Source organism: Rhineura floridana, chromosome 5 (genome assembly GCF_030035675.1).
Source record: "Rhineura floridana isolate rRhiFlo1 chromosome 5, rRhiFlo1.hap2, whole genome shotgun sequence".
Classification (NCBI taxonomy): Eukaryota; Metazoa; Chordata; class Lepidosauria; order Squamata; family Rhineuridae; genus Rhineura; species Rhineura floridana.
Window position 1 is genome coordinate 7,863,183 of NC_084484.1, and position 21,727 is coordinate 7,884,909.

General features: G+C 37.8%; 1 protein-coding gene across 2 annotated transcripts in view; it reads left to right on the plus strand.

The window, feature by feature from the left end:
• The window catches only part of OLFM4 (olfactomedin 4), a 47,918-nt gene that overhangs the window by 18,249 nt on the left and 7,942 nt on the right, over nt 1–21,727 (plus strand). For both annotated transcript variants that reach the window (XM_061629949.1, XM_061629948.1), the window contains exons 3-4: nt 6,166–6,378; nt 7,079–7,235. In XM_061629949.1, the coding sequence (XP_061485933.1) occupies nt 6,166–6,378; nt 7,079–7,235 (370 nt within the window). The remainder of the gene's footprint in view (nt 1–6,165; nt 6,379–7,078; nt 7,236–21,727) is intronic.

A 21,727-nucleotide genomic window follows, 5' to 3' on the forward strand; every position in this document is an offset into this window, starting at 1 on the left:
ATCCTCCCATATGCACACTCTTCCCCCTTCTCAGTTCCCACTTCAGACAGGCTCTCAGAAACAAAAAGCTCTTCATTTCACTCATGACTTCTTCTCTCCCTCAATCCCATTTGTGCAGAGACTTTATCCTGCCCTTTACTCTCTCTTTATAAATGCTTGTACCTCTTGCTCTTTTACTTGCTTCCCAGCTTTCTGTTCCCTGCTGGGGACCTCCCGCTGTTGCCTCACACACCACCTTTTTATTTTTCAGCTGACCAGGCATTGGGGCTCCTTTGGCCTTCTTACTCCACCCACCCATCCCCTTCCTGGTCTTTTGATCTCTCTCCAGCAACCATTGCAGCACTCTCTATCAGCTGCTGTTTCTTCTCACATGAGGCTATTTTGGTTCCAGTGTTTGGTTGGTGATGGTGACACTATTATTTTATTTCTTACACCCTATCCTTCCTTTCATGAGCTCAGAGTGGCAATAAAAACACAACATTAAAAGCAAAAGTAGAACCACAATACAATATATTACATCCAATAATAATCACCATTACATTATACAAATGGTGTCACTTCTGTTATTCTCTGAAGGCTTGCCAAAACAAATAGGTCTTAAATTGCCACCTGAGTGAACATAGTGTGGGGGATAATCTAATCTCTACAGGGATGGAGTTGCATAGCCAAGGTGTTGCCACTGAGAAGGCCCTGTCTGTTATGGTGACCCCTCCGGGCCATATTCCCTAAGAGTCCCATAAGCTGGGTGTCCTCTACAGATCACAAAACCTGGATTTGCTGTTACTGAGTTTCAGGCACTTGGCTCCTAAGATGTTTGGTGCTTTGTTTGCTAGTGCCAGCACCCTGAATTGGGCCTGGTAGCTCACTGGTAGCCAGTGAAGTGCTGTCAGGATCGGTGTAATATGATCCTATCTCACTGCCCCGTACATAGGGATAGAAGAGAAATTCAATTCAGTTCATCTTTAAAGGCAAATGAAGCTAATTCACATTTTCCAAAACAATATTCGAACCAAAACACAGCCATCCTTTGAAATGTGCACTTTTCTGAATTTCTCACTGTAGTTCTTCAGCCAAGTAATGTATACAAAAATATATATGCTAATGTAATATATGCATATAATGTAATATATGCATATAAGAAAATACCATACAAAAATGCATTATATTAGGGAAAACTGCTTTGCCAAAATGTGTATACTAGACAGAATTGCACACAAAATATGTCTATTAAGAAGAAATTGCTAATGAATTTTCATGAGGACATTTTTTTAAAATTGCAAGCTGATGAGGAAATGTGGAGAACTGAACTTTTCACTGGGCAAATGAGAAACTACTAGAAACCGAAATTGACAGATTTGCTTATTCCTACTTGTGCATCATATGAGTAACAACATTTTACACCAGATGCTGGACAGTTTTCAAGGGAAGTGTCACAGTTCAGTCATCCAACTAGGAGCTTATCAGAGCTACTGTAACTAGGTTATCCTAGTTCCAAGAACTGCTGTAGCTGGTGAACCATCTGAAGCTGGGTCTAGGCACTCTTAGCCATGAAGGCCACATGAGCCTCCAATTATAGCTTAGAAGCACTCTCAGACTACAAACCTGTTCTTTCAGGGGGAGTGGTACCCCATCTGGAAAATGCCACCCACCTATTTCTCAGATCCAGGAACTATCTATTCCCAAAGTCTGTGTTATCAGAATTTAGCCTCCGTTTATTGGCTCTCATCCAGCCATCAGAGCCTCCAGGCATCAGTCCAGCAGCTGCATGTGCTCTTCCGATTCAGATGGTATGGAGAGAGAGAGTGAGAGCTGCTGTCATCAGCATACTAAAGATACCATGCTCCAAATAACCAGTGGGTTAAAATAGATGTTAAATAGCATGGGAGACAAGACAGAACCCAACCTAGAACTGGCTTCAGTTGTCCATGCTCTGGTAACCTCCAAGGTAGATTATTGCAATATGCTCTATGTGGGGCTGCCTTTGAAGACGGTTCGGAAGCTGCAGCTTGTGCAAAATGCAGCGGCCAGATTGGTAACAGGGACCAGACGGTTCGAACATATAAAACCGATTCTGGCCCGCTTGCATTGGCTGCCAGTATGTTTCCGAGCTCGATTCAAGGTGCTAGTTTTAACCTATAAAGCCTTACACAGCTTAGGACCACAATACCTGATGGAACGCCTCTCCCAACATGTACCCACCTGTACACTATGCTCAACATCCAAGGCCCTCCTCCAGGTGCCTACTTAGAGGGAAACTGGGAGGCTGGCAACAAGGGAGAGGGCCTTCTCAATGGTGGCCCCCAAATTGTGGAACAATCTCTTTGACAAGGTGTGCCTGGCACTAACACTGTTATATTTTTGGTGCCAGGTCAAGACTTTCCTCTTTTCCCAGGCATTTTAGCATATGTTTTTAAATTGTTTTTAAAAATTTAAAAATTGTGTTTTTAAGTTGTTTTTTGTGTTTTAAAATTTTTATATTTGTTTTTAATGTTTTTAATTGCTGTAAACTGCCCAGAGAGCTTCAGCTATGGGGCGGTATATAAATGTAATAAATAAATAAATAATTAGTAAATAATAACATGAAGCTGAGTAGAAGTCTCTCAACGCTACTCTCTTGGGGTAATAGGAAATTTAAAAAACATTTTAAAGAAGGCTTTTCCTTCAAAGAATGAGGGGTAGCTTTAGTTTATTACATTATAACCTATCTTTCACTTTCTTCAAAACCTTAAAAAGGCAAGTGTCCTGAGGTGTTGGTTCTACGGATATGCAGTTGATAAAAATCAGTGGTTAAAAAGCATACGATTAATCAGTTGAAATGTTTTCATTGGTTGAGGGCCTTATTTTAAGTGTATAGAGGAAAATTTCCTGGGGGGGGGTCTGAGGATACGGAATTTGCCAATTGTCTTGCTTTTTACTGTAACCTCAAGGGAAGCACTGTTGTTATTATGGAAGGCAATAATATGGGTAATAGCAATAAAATAATAAAAAATATGGGTAATAGCAAATGAAAAGTGGTCAATGGGTTGATCATCTCACACAAGAGAAGGGCAATAACAGCCTGACACTCTAAAAATATTGTAAGACTGGGGGGAGGGGGGAATTCAACAGTTCTCTCTAACACCTAAATCTGCATAACAGTGAAATGTTTTCACAGTGCCCTGATGCAGCCTCATTAAAGCAAAGCTCCTTAGCCTTTTGCTGTGTTTGGTTGTTTGCTTTCCCTTGGAAAAAAAAACACACCACAAATAAATCTCAACATCTGTAATCTCAAGAAAGCCAGGAAAAAATACCTTACCCAACCAAGAACCAACATTTGACATCGGTTGCTTGATGAAAAATATGCAGGATTTCAATTAGGTGTCCAAGAGAAATGATTTGACTGCACCAGGAACCAGACGTTGTAACAAATGAAGTGTCCTTGAATTAATCAGGAGGAAAGACAGAACACTAAATTATAAATTCTAGCCATAAATATTCATAAACTTTCTAGCAGTACAATCGGAGAGAGATAAGAAGTTTACGCATAAAAAATCCACAACTGGGAGGCAGTGGAGGAGCAGAGACAGATTTCTGGAAACATTTGTTTTTGTTTAAGCACTTATCTCTGGAGTAATTGGAGCTGTGACACACAAATACTACAGGATGGAAAAATAGCAGGGAGCTGGATCCTCTCCCCAAATCCCCAAAACTGCCCAGGGTGATGGTGACACATGCTCACCTCCCTCATACTGTTGGGGAATGTCCCTGGCTACAGAGGACAGCACAATGGAATTAATATTCTGGGATTATAAAAGAACTGTGTTGGTTGAGTAGGAATTGAGTACAGACAACACAGGGAAACACCATGTGAGGGCCGTAGCTCAATGGTAGAGAATCAGCCTTGCATGCAGAAAGTCCCAAATTCTATCCCTGGCATATCCAGGTAGGGCTGGTAGAGACTTCTGCCTGAAGCCCTGGACAGCCACTGCTAGTCACTATGGAGACAATAGTGAGCTAGGTGAGTGAATGGTCTGGCTCAGGATAAAGCAGCTTTTTATGGTCCTATGAGTCTGGGTGAGCGATTGCTGTGTCTGAGCACCTCCTAAACAACTGCTGGTGGAGGAAGTTGCCTCAGAGAAAGTGCTTCCGTTTAACATGTTTGATCCACACCCAGTGGTTACTTTCGGGATGAAGGGAAGGCTGTTTTTTTCCCTTGATCCCTAGAACATGTATCAAAAGGTGTGACTGAGACTAAAGAGCCCCACTGGAACAGAGCAAAGGCCCGTCTAGTTTAGCACTCTGTTCTCACATTGGCCAACTAGATGCCCTTGGGAAACCTGCAAGCAGAAACTGAGAGCAACAGCATTTTTCCCACCTGCAAGATGCAGAGTGACACATCCTCTGACAGGATCTTGACAGATGACACATCAGGTCAGACATGAAAACAAAGCTTCTCTACATGGGAGTTAAAGATACTCATTTATGACAATTGTTTATAAAGGAAAAATATAAGAGCTTTGTCAGGGTCATATTTTGTAATTCAGAGTTGAGGTCATTTGGTAGAGACATAAAATGAATGCAACCTCATATGTAATTGTTCCATATAAAAATATTGTTCATGTCATCACCCTTTCTTATTCTTTTCAGTGGCAAATGATTGGTGGCTCTTGTAAATGTATAACTGTTCTTGAAAATGGCTTGGAGACAAAGGAAAGCTAGGAGCTCAAGGGACTATACTTCCAAGCATCTGTTTGAAATGTCTTATACTGCACCGATATGGGTCTTTTGTAATCTTGCACTGGAAACTCTCTGCTGAGGGTTTGCTTTATGCAATTAGCTATTACAACATGACAAACCTATTAATATACCTCTGTTTATATTGTTTGCTTCTGCAGTTTGAAGAGTTAGCTAGAGACCGACATGAGTTAAAAGCTAAGAGAAAAAGAGACTTGCATGGTTTTCGATTCTTCATCACATAGGAATGGGCACACTAGTTTGTTACTCCTTTAAGACACTGCATTCAGAAAGTTCAGTTAATGGAATTGTGCAAAATTATGAGAAACCAGGAAGGATCTGTTGAATCTAATTCATAAACATATATTGAACCTAATTAAAAAGTCATAATTGTGAAACATTATTCATTTTTTCCCTATGGTGATGCCATATACCCTGAGTTCACATTCTTCCAGGACAAGGGAGTTCATTCCCCTAACTTTCCTGAAAATTCAACGAGCCCCACTTCCTAATTTCAATGCCATGAAGGTTCAATATGCTTTGCAAGAATCTCAGCACTCAGCAGGTACTTGGTAGTCCATAACCTACCTTTTGGCCTTCACTGTGATAGGTGGTGCCATGATAGTTAACTGGTGTGAAATCAGAAGAAGATTGTAATGCAGATGCCTCTTATACAGCCATGTAGTATGTAGTTTCATACTGCCAGGGACTCTTGGCCTTGCCCCAGGCATCTCTGGTTCTGAGGCTGGGGCTTAGCTTTGTAAACTTCCATGAATGTGTGTGCTCAGGCCTCAGAAACTTATTTAGATACAGAAGGGAATATGGGTTTGCAGCATTGCCCCCCGCAGGCAGTATGAAGTGTCTTGATTAGCTACATCTGGTTTAAATACTAGGAGTCTGGTCTTCTACTTTTGCTAAGTCAACATGATAGTACGTTCTGCAACTGACCTCAAGGACTCCAAGCTACAGAACTCTAGATTCCATGGCAGCAGCCCAGCCCTAACACATACCTGATAAGATCTCTGCATACGTATTTCTGACTAAAAGCTCTAGTGATTGATTTTGCTGATTGGAAATAATTATGGGATGACTCAATCAGATTTTTAAAAAAGTATAGATAAGGATCCTGTGTCATTTTGTCCTGGTCTGAGGCACTTATCTGTTGAACTCAATAAAAATAAAAACCCACTGAGAAGAATGTAGCTGATTATTGATTACACTTTTCCTGTCCTGTAGATACTTTATCTATGTCATTTATCTGTAATCTTTCTTATGGATTCTGGTCTAAAAATCAAGACAGCGTTAGATAAGCTTCTGTGCTCAGTTGTACCCATGTAATCATATTTTGATCTTGGCAAGACTGCAAAGGTGTAGTGAGGCAGAACTTATATTTTTAAAAGGTATCTTAAATACATTTTCTACAATGGAATACTTTCCTGTGTATATTTATAGATGAGCAAGTACACTAAAGAAATTGAAACATATGAAAAAAAGATTGTAACCCTAACCGTCAAGATTGAGCACATGGAGAAGACGAGTGTTTCTTATACTGAGTTGGACTTCCAATTGATGAAAATGGAAATCAGTGAAATGGACAGGCTGGTCACTCAGCTGAAGAGTACGTTAACCGGAAGCAACGTGATTGTTGAACAGCTGTATGGAGAGGTATGGTAAAAACTTTGCTCAGACCTGCAATTCCTCTTGATGAAATCTCCAGTAGCTTTAATATGATTCTGCTGAAATTACACTTATATAATTGAAGGTAGAATTACCCTGCCTGCCCTTCCTTCCTCACCAGTTTCTATGCTCATTTCTTTTCATTCTGGCCTATACTGCAGACAAGGACTGGGAAACACAGCTGAGCCATAAATAGGAGAGAGGTGTCAAGGATGAAACAATGGGGCAGGAATTAAGAACTGGGGCAGGAGTAAGGAGTAGGATCCAGGTCCAAAGCTGGAAATGGCAGTAAGGACTCTGTATGAGCAATGTTTTGGAAGCCATGGCTGAGAACTATATCATCATCATCTTGGACCAATCAAAAGCTCAACAAGTGGCCTACTGTGTAAGAAATTAGTAGTTACTCCCACAGTGAGCACTGAAAGGAATCTTATACATTTATATCCTGCTTTACCCAATTTCGTCAAAGTACCTCACAATCTAAACATCATATATCAGTGAAACTATAAAATTATACAAGATCTGTCCACATAAATGGTGATGGCGGAAAAATTATTCTTAGAAATCCATATTTCTAATAACTCACCATATTATTGGTAACATTCTTTGTTAAAAACTCTGCAAACATGAGTCTGGAAAACAAACTTGAGAATAACCAAAAGTCACTCATGCTATTTTATTTGCCTAGATTAAGAATTTGAGTCTCATGGTAAATGAGCTAGAATCGCTGGACAAGCACAACATCCTTGCAATCCGCCGAGAAATTCTGGCTCTACAAAGTAAATTGCAAGAATGTGAAGCGAATAGAAACCAGAGCACCACCACCCCTCACTACTTCCCACCTGGTAAGCATTTATTTTATTTGTTAAATGGAAATGTATGCAGCAGAGGATGGAGGTTTATGGGTGGGAGTGGCAGGAAGCATATTTTCATATTTTCCTTTCTTAAGGGCAGAGTCAATAATCAGAGTCAGCACTTCTCTCCTGAAAACTACTTTTCATTTTTTTATATACTATATACACAGCAAAACAGTTATCTGTATTATTAATCTACCCTGCCCCCCAGCATGTCATGCTGTGGCCATCTTCATTCTTCCTTGCAGTGAACAAGAAAATGAGCAGAAAGGATCAGGCAACTACTAGGGATATGCTCACTTTGAAATGAAGGGCAGATTTAAAAAAAATCATTAAATAAATCAATATATATTGTAGCTAACTAGAAGTGAGCCTCACTGAACTTAAGGGGATTTACTTTTGAGCAGGCATAAAAAGATAGCACTGTAAAAGATGTCATCCCTTTCAAGCATAGACAGTCCTAAGGCAGTTTATAAAACCATTTAAAGCAACAATATCATAAAAAAGAACAATTAAAACACTCTAATTTACAGAATAAAACAGAGTCACCTATTACAGGAGAAAATTGTTGCACGTTAGTGCCATCAAAACCCTGAGTATACAAAAAAGATTTCATCCAGTGCCTCGAAGAGAATAGGGATGGCACCGACTTGACAAATATGCCTGGAGAGTGTTCCATCACTGAGAAGGCTCTGCCAATCAGAAGGTGGGGGCAATAAAAGAACTTAATCAATGGATAGGTTCATGTGGGAGTAGGCAATCCTTATGTCTGTGAGGAAAGAAATGCCTACGGTAAATCCAAGAAATATCTGTAGTGTTGCTCTTGAATGCTTAGATCTAGTATGCTAGATACCATTATTAGAACACAGACAACACTGAATATGCCAGCTAACTGTAGTGTGCACAAGTTCACACTAAGACTTGGTTTGGAATGTAAATGAAACTGCAAACAGTAACATGTGCAGAAAAATGTTGGGATAAACATTTTCCCCACTCCTTAATACAGCCATGTAATCAGCCTTCCTTGGTAGGTGGGGCAGTCACATTTCTAGGTGGGGCATTGTGGGGGATGGGGTGGCAGAGGTAGCGCATAGCACTAGCCATAGCACCTTTCTCCAGTCACTAGTAGAGAGGATGTGAGGGCCAGGCCAAGGAAAGAGAAAGGGAAAGGTAATGACCTTCCTCTTCCTTGCAGAGTATGTGTTAACTTACATAATGAGCTATGTAAAGGTCAAGTGAACAGAAAATTTAGTAGGAGTGCCTGGAATTAAATGAATAAGAAAAAAGGAAGTTAAGGATACAGTGAACAAAGGGATACCAAAAGTTTTAAAACAAAATAGTTTATGTGATAACTAAGAAGTTAAAAACTAGGGCGGAGCTTGTCTTCTAAAGAAAAAATCATCTTGTATCACAACAACACCAATATAAAAAACAACAACCAGGTTTAGAAAGTCAGATCACATTACAATGCAACCATAGTCAAGCATTTAGGGAGAGTGGTGCTGAGAACAATACGCATAACCTTCTTGTTGAAGTCAATTACATTGTGTTCTTGACTTGGTAAGATTTTTATTGCATTTTGTAAACTTATAAAAATGCTTGATGAACATGCAAGAAAGTTTTCTGAGTGGTAGGTTCACAGGTTCACAATACACCTTTTCAGAGAGAAAACAAATACTTCAGTGTGTGTGTGTGTGTGTGTGTGTGTGTGTGTGTGTGTGTGTGTGTGTGTGTGTGTGAGAGAGAGAGAGAGAGAGAGAGAGAGAGAGAGAGAGAGAGAGAGAGAGAACTCTTTCTTGGGGGTCCCTCCTAGTCTTGTTCCTGACCTTTACATTTTCTTTCCTGTTGGACAATCAAAGGAAAACTTTTTAACTGTCTGCTATACGGTCGATAAGGACTAATTAAGCAACTGGAAACGCATTGTGGAAAGCAATTGGATTTTTTTTTTCTGGTTGCTGGGTTGATTTTTCTGCTTAAAAAAAATGCCTGAAAAGGCCTCATGCTGAGCTGCACACATTGGGAAAATCAGAAATGCACTACAGCCTAGGTGGCCGGCCAGCCTGCTAATTGTAGTGTGCACAGCAGTGTTTGTATTCCTCTAGGGCTGTTTTCATCCTTTGCTATCAAGTACTCAAAAAACCCCCACCAATATGATGGTATCGTGAGTGCTTTAAACGAACTCTTCCACATGAGGCTTTTGTTGTGCACTCACGCTGCCTTGTTCACTGAATTTTTCAGAGGGTCCTATTCTTACAGTGTTACTGTTCTTAAAACAAACTGTCATTCTTTAAATGGAATATTTCTTATCACAACTAAAAAGACAATTCCCTTCCCCCCTCCCCCCCCAAAAATCCTGTGGGGCTGAAGCTCAGCTCTGGAAGGGAGGCCTCACTATGGCTACAGGGCTAGTTTAATAAGACTCTATGTTAAGGGTAAATAATTGTCAGAATTCTCTCTTCAGTTTATTAAGCAAATGGTGTATCCCCTCCATACCCCCCTGAAGCTTTTTGTGGGGGATACTCCAACCTCTTTCTCTGCCCATGCCTCTTATCACCTTCCAAACTTTGTAGAGTGATTTGTTAGGGGCAGTAGGAATCAGTAATATTTAATCACAGTGCTTCTGGATTGATGCCAGACGTTTCATACATTCAGCTATATCACATAATATAATGGAGGAACTCACTGATCCTTCTGCAATGACAAAGAATTAAATCTCTCCTGAAGTGCCTTTGTCACCTCCTGCTCATCACAACCTTGGGAAATACATTTCCTGCACAATCAGTATGCTGCAGTATGCTGGTGAAATGGGCCATAGGGGAAATCTCAGAAAGCATGTAATTTACCAGAGATGACTGTAGAAGACACTTGTATGTCTGAGATGGAAAAGCTTAACGGTGCCTCCTTTCCAATGATTGACATGGACCCTGACCCACCAGGTAGTGCAGATTCCTAAGAAGATGAGAAGAGCCTGCTGGATCAGGTCAGTGGCCCATCTAGTCCCACATCCTTTTCTCACAGTGGCCAAACAGATGTCCATGGGAAGCCCTCTAGCAGGCCCTGAGCACAAAAGCACTCTTCCCACCAGTTTCCAACAACTGTTATTCAGAAGCATACTGCCTCCGACTGTAGAGGCAGAGCATAGCCCTGTGGCTAGTAGCCTTTGATCTCATTATGCTCCATTAATTTGTCTAATCCTCTTTTAAAGCCATCACTGCCTCCTCTGGGAGTGAGTTCCATAGCTTAACTGTGCCCATAATGTCCTTGTGTAGATCCCTTCATTTCTGTTGTGCCGGTTCAGGGTTTTGATGAACTGCACACCATAGGTCTGATATCTCTTGACTCTTGCTCTGCTGCCCTTTTAAAGGGGCCCATAATTTGCTGCCTGAGGTGGCTGCCACCCATTACCTGATGATGGGCCTTCCTCTGGTAATTACATGTTTATGGGGACCTGTGATCCTTAAGATGTTGTTGGGTTGCAACTCCTGTCAGCCCCAGCCTGCATGTTCAATGGCAAGAGATAATGCGAATTATAGTCCAACAACATCTAGAGGACCACAGGTAACAGTACCTGATTTATAAGGTGTATGTGAATCAGGAAAAAATGTTAAGTGTTTTGTATGCAGGACAATTCATCTAGGAAAGAGCTTTTTTGGGGGGGGAGGGTCAATATCTGTTTTCCACAAGCTTCTGTTCCATGAGTTCCGATTCTTTACTAGAAGGATAAATGAAGCAGTAGAAGACAAAGTTTCCTTGTTCAAACACCTTCTTTTGAACTTGCCTTGCAGGCAGCTGCATTTTCTGTCTGAAGGATAACAAACCTTTTGTTTCTCAGGTCAAGTGGGAGGGGATTTTTTTTTTTTAATATAGGAGCTGAAACAGCACCTGTAAACCTCAGAAAGGGCATCATATTCCTTCAGGAACTAGCCAAAAAGTATTTGAAAGACTTTTTATTTATTTATTGTTGGAGACTTTCTATTTCTTCCAAAACCTCTCCTTCGGTTTCAAAAGTATTTCCGTGTCAATAATAAGAACGAGTTCTTCAGGGATGATGTGTGAGAGAGTAGTTGGTGAGTTTGTTTCTCCTTGATAAACTAGATATTACATGATGCAAATGAGTGCAGTGATAGGTTGACAAACAGTTTTAGGAGGTTGTCATTTTGAGTGGAACGTTGGTGTGTGTCAGGCAGAGAAGCTCCATGCTTTTTGCACTAGCCCTTTAACCACTCAAAATCTCTCTCCACCACCACCTGTTTTTGACCCTTCTAGGGGGTGCCAGATGAGTATTTACCATAAATATGCATCTGGAAGAGGGAATGTAGCTGGGTGTGTGTGTGTGTTGATTTTGAACAAAAACAGTTGATGGAAAGAGGACCAAGCACACCTCTACCACTTGGTCCTTTGCTTAAAATGATTGCCTAATAAGGCAAGGCTGTTTTTCATTTTTTAAACAGATTATTGGAGTTCTATTGTTGCTCTACATGTGTATTTGGCTGCAATACTCAGTCAGCTGGGGAACTTGTAACGTCCCTGAATTTCTAAGTGGGGGGCTTTGGGGGGCTTACAACTTCCTTGTACTCATTTATGCAGGGGAGCAGATAGTTAAGTACATGATTCTCCCAACAACCTTAGCTGCCAGCCCATTTGGCTTCCATTTGCTTTGGGTTCATGTTATATTTATAATGTTTGTATTAAACTGGGTGCGTTTTTCCCCCTGCTTCCAGTGCTTTCTTTTTCTCCCATCTCTTTCCTTGATATTTTGTGGTGGGCGTGAAAAGTGCCTAGGAAATCCCAGAATTGTCTAGTCTTATGAATCTAATGAGAATATGTAAAGTTAATGGCTATGGCAGAGCTTTAGAAAGTCACCTCGTGAGATGCTCTGTTGTAAAGCTTCTCTTGTGGCTGTGCCCAATAGAGTGGATTAGCCTAGTTTGCAGCAACATTAAAACACAATATGTCCTCCATTTTGCTTGCAAATTTCTAGTTCAGTGCTTATTCTGAGATAGAAAAAAGCATTTGGCAGACACTGAATTACATTCTCATTTTCTGAAGAACATTTTGGCACATCATTGACATTTCCATCTATTTAACCATTCACCCACCCTCCCCTCCAAAAACAACCATTTGCCTTACCTACACAATTACTTCATTGGAGATCGGTACTAAATAAAAGCAGATTTAATATGCCTCTGAACTCTAGCTTCTCCACTGAATACTGTTTGAAAATGGTATAATCAAGACATTAGCACCCCAAACAATTTTTTTAAAAAGGGAGCCAACATGCAGACGAATGTGCCCCATTTTGCACATGCAAGCTTAATAGATAAGGGCAGCCTGATGACGATGATGATTCCAGAACCCTCACTGGGCATTATGTTTTATGGTTAGGTAAATATATAAGAAGGGCAGTGAGGATGAGTGTACTAGCTACACCCCTTTGTTGCAGTTCCCATCTCCTTCCAATTGGCAAAAGGTGATATGAAGTGGGGAGCCTGCTGAACTTGTGAAAAGTCCCTGCACACATTAGAGCACTGATTGTCCATGGTTCTAAAATACATGGAGAGCCTCCATGAGCTTCCTGCTTCAGAAAATCACCTTCTCTGTGTTGAAAGGTTTTGGGAAAGGTGACAGAGGGGGTGGAGCTGGTGGACTTATCACCACTGCCTGCCTCACTCATGTGCTTCCTTAGCTCTACTTCACCAGTGTCCAACCATTTTTTCATACTTGCCAAAATTGTGGTGAATGTGTTCACCACATGGAAAAAAATGTGTTTTTCAGGGTAGAAAAATACACAATAGTAATGTTTTGAATTATTTATTGAAAGAATTAGTGAGAAATCTGACACATCTTTTCATTAAGTAGTGCAGGGAAATCGGGCATAAAGTCATTAGACTACTTCTCAACCTCGCTGCCAAATGTTCATCCAATATCTGTGACCTATATTTTTTCACTATTTTTACCTGAGAAAAAGTTGATTCATAGAGCCATGTTGAACCAAAAATTGAAAACAATTTTGGAATAACTGTATTTAGAACTCAAAACGCATTTCAGTTTAAAATACAAGTCCACATCGTAACAATTGAATCATCTTTCAAACATCGAGTGCTTTGAATTAAAATCACATCCGTCTCAGAAAAGTGCCTCTCCAAAGAAAGAAGCCTTACAAGCTCTTGAGATAATTGGCAATGTGCATTTTGCAGCATATAGGACCAAAGGACAATCTGTGATTGTTAAGGGTAGCGGATGGACACTTTGTAATGCTGGTACCTGTATAAAAGAATTTTGTGTAAAAAAAAAAAAAAAAAAGTGGTACAAGTAAAGCACCAATTTGCCACAGATCAACAGCTGTTTGCCACAAGTGGTGAGTGGCACCCACGTTGGATACCAGGGCTGTAAATGTAATGCCTGAACGTGGCTCGAAGCATTTGTTTTTCAGGGCAGAGAATTGTGTTCAAACCATTTCCACCACAATGTCTTTCAGTTCTTCTTCTCACAGAACTCCAGTTCTCAGGGTTCCTGAACAGGGGAGGTGAATATTAAACCAGTTTAAGTATGCATGGTGGACATGTCCTTATTCTCTCCTTGTACCCTCCACACATTGCAGGAATTGTGGGTACCTCACTGAATATGATGTGTGCCCATGATATTTCCCTTGAAATCTAGGAGAGCCATGCTTACCTTTTTCTTTTTTTTTATAATAATTTTTTTATTATTCAAATTTTTATAAAAACAAATACAAATACAACAAAAACAATACAACAGAAAAAAAATAAAATAAAAAGAAAAACTTGACTTCCGATTTGTTACAGATCAGCTATAAGTATATAATATATATCAAACCTGTCCCCTAGAACATACGAAATTCACTTTTTTCCAAAGTCTAACTTAATTAATCGTCAAATCCCATTATCATCATTTCATTTTTTTCTTTCAACAAAAAGTCCAAAAGAGGCTTCCATTCCTTAAGAAATGTATCTGTCGTCTTTTCTCTGAGAAGGCATGTCAATTTATCCATTTCTACTAAGTCCATTAATTTCAATAGCCATTCTTCCATTGTTGGTATCGATTCCATTTTCCACTTTTGTGCATATAATAATCTTGCTGCCGTGATCATATATAATATTATTCTTCCATATTTCTTTTCCTTTTGTTTATCCATAAAACCCAATAAAAAAAATTCTGGTTTTGACTGAATATTTATCTTTAAGATTTTTTGCATCATCCTACCTATCTGTGCCCAAAATAATTTTGCCTGTTTACACAACCACCACATATGATAAAAAGATCCTTCTTGTTGTTTACATTTCCAACATACATTAGAAACATTACTATACATTTTTGACAACTTTTCTGGAGTCATATACCAACGATACATCATTTTATAAAAATTTTCTTTAAGATTATAGCATAATGTAAATTTCAAACCTTTTTTCCACATATTTTCCCATTGATCCATTTGTATATTATAACCAAAAGTTTTTGCCCACTTAACCATACACTCTTTTACTTGTTCTTCTTCCATGTCCATTTTTAATAAAAATTTATACATTTTTGCAATTATGCATTCATCATTTGTACACAAACCTATTTCAAAATCAGATTTATTTATTTCAAACCCATACATTTTCTTGTCCATTTTAAATCTTTCTAACAATTGTAAATAGGCAAACCACTGTGAACTATATCCTTCCTTTATTAGTTGTTCTCTCTCTCTCATTATATATTCACCATGCACATTTTCTAATAGTTCTTGGTAAGTTAACCATTTCTCTTTTCCAGCCATTTCTCTTCTATAAAATGCTTCTTGACTTGAAACACATAATGGTATTTTCGAAAAAAACCTTGTTTTGTATTTATTCCATATATTCAACAAAGGACATCTTATAAAATGATTATTAAAATCCACATTAACTTTTACTTTATCATACCATAGATATCCATGCCATCCCCACTTCAGGATGTGACCCTCCAAATCCAATAATCTTTTATTCCTCAATAGAATCCATTCCTTTATCCAGACTAAGCAACAAGCAGCAAAATAAAGTCTCAAATTTGGTAATCCCAGCCCTCCTCTTTCTTTGGCGTCTTGTAATAATTTAAATTTAACTCTTGGTTTTTTCCCCTGCCAAACAAATTTAGAAATATCTTTTTGCCATTGTTTGAAAGGTAGATCAGAGGATATGACAGGTATTGTTTGAAATAGAAACATCATTCTCGGCAATACATTCATTTTTATTACAGATATTCTACCCATTAATGACAACTGTAATTTATCCCATCTTAACAAATCTTTCTTAATCTCTGTCCATAGTTTTTCATAATTATTATGAAACAACTTTGAATTTTTATTTGTCATAATGATACCTAAATATTTCACCTTTTCTTCTATTTTAAAATCTATCTTCTCCATTAACTCTTTTTGATCTCTTAAAGATAAATTTTTCACCAGCATCTTCGTTTTTTGGTTATTGATCTTAAATCCTGCTAATGGTCCAAATTCTTCTAATTTATCCATCAATACTTTGATTCCTTCCAAGGGATTTTCTAATACAATTATCAAGTCATCAGCAAATGCTCTCAATTTATATTCCTCTTTTTTTATCTTTATTCCCGAAATCCTTTTGTCTTGCCTTATGTCTCTAAGCAGCACTTCTAAAACCAGAATAAATAGAAGGGGGGGACAATGGACATCCCTGTCTTGTACCCTTTTGTATTTCACATGAGTCCGTTAAATCCCCATTGACAATTATCTGTGCCTTCTGTGATGTATAAATCGATCTGATCCATTTTATAAAATTATCTCCAAAGTCCATTTGCTCTAGAACCTTAAACATAAATTTCTAATTCAAATTATCAAATGCTTTCTCAGCATCCAAGAAAATCAAAACAGCTTGTATGTCATTTCGTTGTTCTAGATATTCCAACACATTCAAAACATTCCTGACGTTATCACGTAATTGTCTTTTAGGTAAAAACCCCGCTTGATCTTCCTGAATAAATTGTTGCAATATTATTTTCATTCTTTCAGCCAAAATCATTGTAAAAATTTTATAGTCATTATTCAGTAAAGATACTGGCCGATAATTTTTTGTTTTAGTTAAATCCTGCTCCTCTTTAGGTATTAATGTTATATTGGCATTTTTCCAACTATCCGGTATCTTCCCCTCTTGTAAAATAGAATTCATTGTGTACTGTAAAGGTAGTAAAAGTTCCTCCTCCAAGCATTTGTAATACATTGCTGATAGTCCATCCGGTCCTGGCGCCTTTCCTAATTTAATTTTACTTATAGCCTCAGATATTTCTCTTGATGTATTAGGACCATTAATAGCTTGTCTCTGAAGATCTGTAATTTTAGGCAAATTCTGTTTGGATATATACTCTTCTATTTTTTCTGAGGGAATTTCCTGACACTTGTACAAAGTTGAATAATATTGATGGAAAACCCTTTGGATTTTTAAATTGTCTGTCAACATCTCATCTCCTTCTTGTATCTTTAAAATAAGATTTTTTTGTCATTCTTTTCTTAATTTATATGCTAGCAATTTCCCCGGTTTATTTGCAAATTCAAAAGTCCTTTGTTTAGCAAAATTTAATTTCCTTTCAATTTCTCTAACTGTCAACATTGACACTTGTTTCTGTAACATTTTAATTTGATTTACAGTAGAAGCTTTAGTTGGATTCTTTTTCAATTCTTCCTCTTTTTGTTTTATTTCTTCCAAGATCAATTGCATTTTCTGTTGTTTCTTCTTTTTTAATTCAGAATTACATTTAATAAAATATCCCCTCATAAATGCTTTACTTGTATCCCAAACAATGTTTTCATCTGTTCCTTTATGTAAATTGTGTTCAAAAATCTCTTTTAATTTCTTCTTACATTCCTGCACTATTTTATCATTCTGTAATAAAGATTCATTTAGTCTCCATCTAAATCCAATTTTTTTTTTAAAGTCAATATCACTGGATTATGATCCGAAAAAGTTTTTGGTAACACATCCATCTTGGAAATATCTTTCACTAAATTTTTAGACATCCAAATCATATCAATCCTCGAAAATGTTTTATGTCTTTCTGAAAAGTAAGTAAATTCCTTTGCATTGTCATTTATATATCTCCAAGCATCCACCAATTCTAAATTTTCCATCAATTCGAAACAGATCTTCGGCAATTTGCCCTGTGTCTCTTTAATATTTTTCTCAGAAAGTCTATCCATTTTTGGTGAAATTACCCCATTCCAATCACCCATGACACACCAATGATCATATGCAAAATAGTTTTTCCATAAGTCCAGTATAAAACCTTGTTTTATCTTCATTAGGAGCATAAATGCCCACTATCAAAATTTTTGTACCCTGAATGGTGATTTCAACTCCCACAAATCTGCCACTATCATCCAATAATATCAATTTAGGAGACAATTGTGAATTAATATAAAGAACAACACCATTTTTTTTGAATCCTGCCGAAATAAATTCTTCACCCAAATTTTTACAAATTAAATATTTAGAATCTTTCTTCTTAATATGAGTTTCTTGTAAACAAATTATATCCAATTTTAATTTTTTCAAATAATGAAATACTTTCTTTCTCTTCTGCGACGAATTAGCTCCATTTATATTCCAAGTTAGATATTTGTAATCCATTTTTAAGCATGTATTTTAGAAAAATCTGTGCCTGTTGCTCCCTTTGATCCATCATCATCCTTTTCTTCCTCTACCTGTTTCTGTTGACTTTGTTTCCCAGGAATTATATCCATATCTTTGAGTTTATCTTCTTCCATGTCTCTTGAAGCTTTTCTCAAGAAATCCCTTGCTTTTTGAACAGTATTTAATCGATACTTCTGTTGTCTAAATGTAAAAATCATTCCCTCTGGAACATCCCATCTAAATTGAATTTTACATTGTTTAAGTTTTTTTGTGAAGAAAGCGTAATCTTTTCTCTTACGTAGAAGCCTAACAGGAATTTCCTTCATCACCTGTATTTCTTTACCGTCAATTTTGAAGACATTGTTAAAATGATGTTGCAAAACCATATCTCTGGTCCTCTTTTTTAAAAAATAAACAAGCACATCTCTTGGGATTTTTTTTATTGTTGCATATCTGGAATTAATTCTATAAACTTTGTCTATTTCAAATTCCATCCGATCTTCGTTCCTGTCGAAGGATTTTGCCAAAACATTAACAATTTTCTCTCTGATATCTTCACCTGTTTCCTCAGGAATTGCACGGAATCTCAAGCAATGTTCTTTATCTCTAAGTTCCATAACAGCAATATAGTCCAAATTTTTTTCCAATTCCATATTTGTAATATCTGTTCTATTCTCTAAGGTTTGCACCTTATCTTTAACATTTTTTACATCCTGTGTTAATTGCCCAATGTTATTTTTAATCTCACCCACTTCTGTTTTAATATGATCTTGTAAATCTTTAAAATCCTTTTTCATATTGCAAAATTCATCTTTAAGTTGTTGTCTGTCCTGTTTCATCTCTTGTTTCAACTCTTGTTTAAAATCACTAAATCCCTCCATAATTTTCTGGAACATGTCCATCCCTTCCTGTGTATCAATTGAAACTCTTCGCTCCAAAACTTTGGCTGTTTTCCTAGTTGTCATTCTTGAAAAAAAAAAAACCTTTTCTATTATTAGCCAATGTAGAGGCAAACAGTTTCTTTTCTCCCAGCAACAAAAAAGTTAATATTCCAGGCCTGTTTAACCAACACAGTTCTTATCTCCAGCACATTCAGGAATGTAAAACAAATCCAGTTCTCAGCATCCAGCAGTTAGTAAGATACACGAACAGCAGATTCGTTCAAAAAAAAATCCAAAATAAAAAAAAAAATTCTCAGATATATTTCCTTCAAATAATCAAATCATCTTATCTAATAAGTTGTCTCTTATCCGTTTAATCTTTGTAATTCCAGCTTTAAGCCAGCTTTTTGTCATAAAAAATAAAGCAGGTTCTTTGAATTGCTCCCTTCTTCCTTAGCGTTGTATAATACGAAAAAAGTGTGACTCATCCAAGTTTCTGAGTTGCCGATTCGTAAACAAGTCTCTTTTACGACAGTAATTTAAGTTAGTTGATAAGATTTAGACAGAAGGAGGCTAGCTCGTTAAAAACGTTTTTAAAAGAGAAAGAAAAAAAGTCTCGCTTACTTTCAGCACAGCCTGTTGGAAATCCAGACTCAGTCTTCCGCTGCTAGAAAAGCCTTCTTATCTCAGGGGGATTCCTGATCAAATCTAGCAATCTACAGCTCGACGGAGTTCCGTGGATAATCTTCAGTTCCCCTTTTATCTTGGAGAACATTTACGCCAGTCAAAAATTCCTCTTGACCGGCTTTTAACTGAAATAAGCTTCCTCTGAGATAGAGCTCACTCAGAGACAATCACCAGCCAGCACTCCTTCCGGGAAGTCCCCATGCTTACCTTTTTCTGATGACTGTGCACCTGCCATGGGGAAGTGTAATGAGCCCCGGTGCCCTGTGGGTTGTACATGAGGTGAAAGAAAGGCTAGTATGGCTCCAACATATTTTGGGGGACACCATGGGTTTGTGAAGTATAAAGACATGTACCTGCTAATTCTCATAGTATGTGAAACATTCCTTAACTTCCCTGCATTAACATGCGAGACATCTCATGATGAAGCTTTGAGTCAGACAGGGTATTCTGTCACTGCTAGGCCCTCAATAAGCAGAGGCTTAAATAGTGAAAAGAAGTCACAGTCTGAATAATTGATGTACATTTATTTCTTATGCCTTTCGATATTTACAAAATGAGATGATGCTTTGTTTTCTTCTAGCCCCCCTCTATCTGTCATGTTCTAGTCAGCACACTTACAGTAAACAAAATCAACAGTAACACTCTTCGGAACTTGTACAAGAAACAGATAACCCATCCTAACTATTGCAAATTTCTGTGTATGTTGAAAAGAGTGTTCCATAAAGGACTTCGTTTTTAAAAAGAAAAGCCTAGGCTGGAAGGATATTGAACCTCAAACAATGTTTGATGTTATTAAACCAAACCCACTTCTAACTTTAATAATTCATGTATTACTTCATAAATAAAGAGCAAACAAAAGTTCAGGAAAGAGATCTCTTTAAGGGAAAAAAATAAGATTTTCTTATTTCTTTTGAACCATAAAAAAGCCTTTTGGCTGAATGCATGATTGTTTTTTATTTATGAAAAATGCATGAATTATTAAAATAGAGCTAGAACGGTGCTTGGTTTAATGACATGAAAAATTATTTCAGGCGGAATCTGTATGACTTGCTGTGACACTTTTATACCTTCACATTTGGCACAGGTATTTTTTAAATAATAAGTTGCAGATTTATGCAAGTCATTAATAAGCATTTAATCTGAAGATAACATTACTGATTTAGGTGTACTAATTCAGTCAATGTGTTGACAGTTAAGGGCAAACAATAAATTACAATGGCAATATTACCTTACATCTCTGCTATGTAAAGAGCTCCCATTGATTTAGAGAGCTGGTAAACTGCAAGACATTTAACAGTAAACCTGGACCAAAAACCCATTATAATCAGTATTGGCTTTCCTATTTTGGGTTGATGGAAGTATATATAACTCTACAGAAATGTATGAATGTGTATCAAGGGCTGAGGTCATGTTGATTGCATTGTGATTCAGAGTATGAGAGCTGCGAGTTCAAATCTTGCCTCACCATGAACTTGTTCGGGATGGCTTTGGGTAAGCCACTATTCTCTTAGCCTCCCATCAGTAATCTGGGAACAATAATACTGGCCTGCCTTACAGGGCTGTTGTAAGGGTGACTGAACAATATATATTGAGCATTTTGAACATTCTTACAGACTGCCTACAATCAGACCATGAGGTTGAATTGTACAACTTCATACTGCAGGTAGAGGATTGTATATTAAATGCATCCCAGTATATATCTTTTTTATAAAACACCAACTTTCTTATATATAAAAGCCCAAGCATAACAGGGAGGGTGGGTTCTGATCTAGCGTTCTATCTAACATGCTAGTTTTCTATGTCAAGAGTTGTTCTTATTTTAGTGGATAGAAGAGCATTAAATCATGTGATTCTTCTGTGCACTTTGAAACAGTGCAGTCTAGAAGCAGTTTTGCCAAATCGTAAGATGTTTTGTCTAGAGCAGGGATCAGAAACTATGGCTGCCAGGTGTTTTCTGGAATCCAACACCCATCAGCCTTAGCCAGAATGGGCAATGGTCAGGGATGATGGGAGATGGAGTCCAGTAACATCTGAGGGGCCACAGGTTTCCATCCCTGGTCTAGGGAGTCCCTAAAGTACTATATAAATACCTGTTGTTGTGTTAACAGCCATTTGTGTTTGAACGCTATTAGACTAGGGATTGCATTGTCCTCCTGTTTTAACACTGTGTCCTTGTCTGCAAAAAAGCTTCCTTGGGACACTGTGAAATTAACCTTCCATTAAAGGCAGAGCTGAGCATGGGTCCCCAGGCTTATAGGCACCACCTTGTATCCAC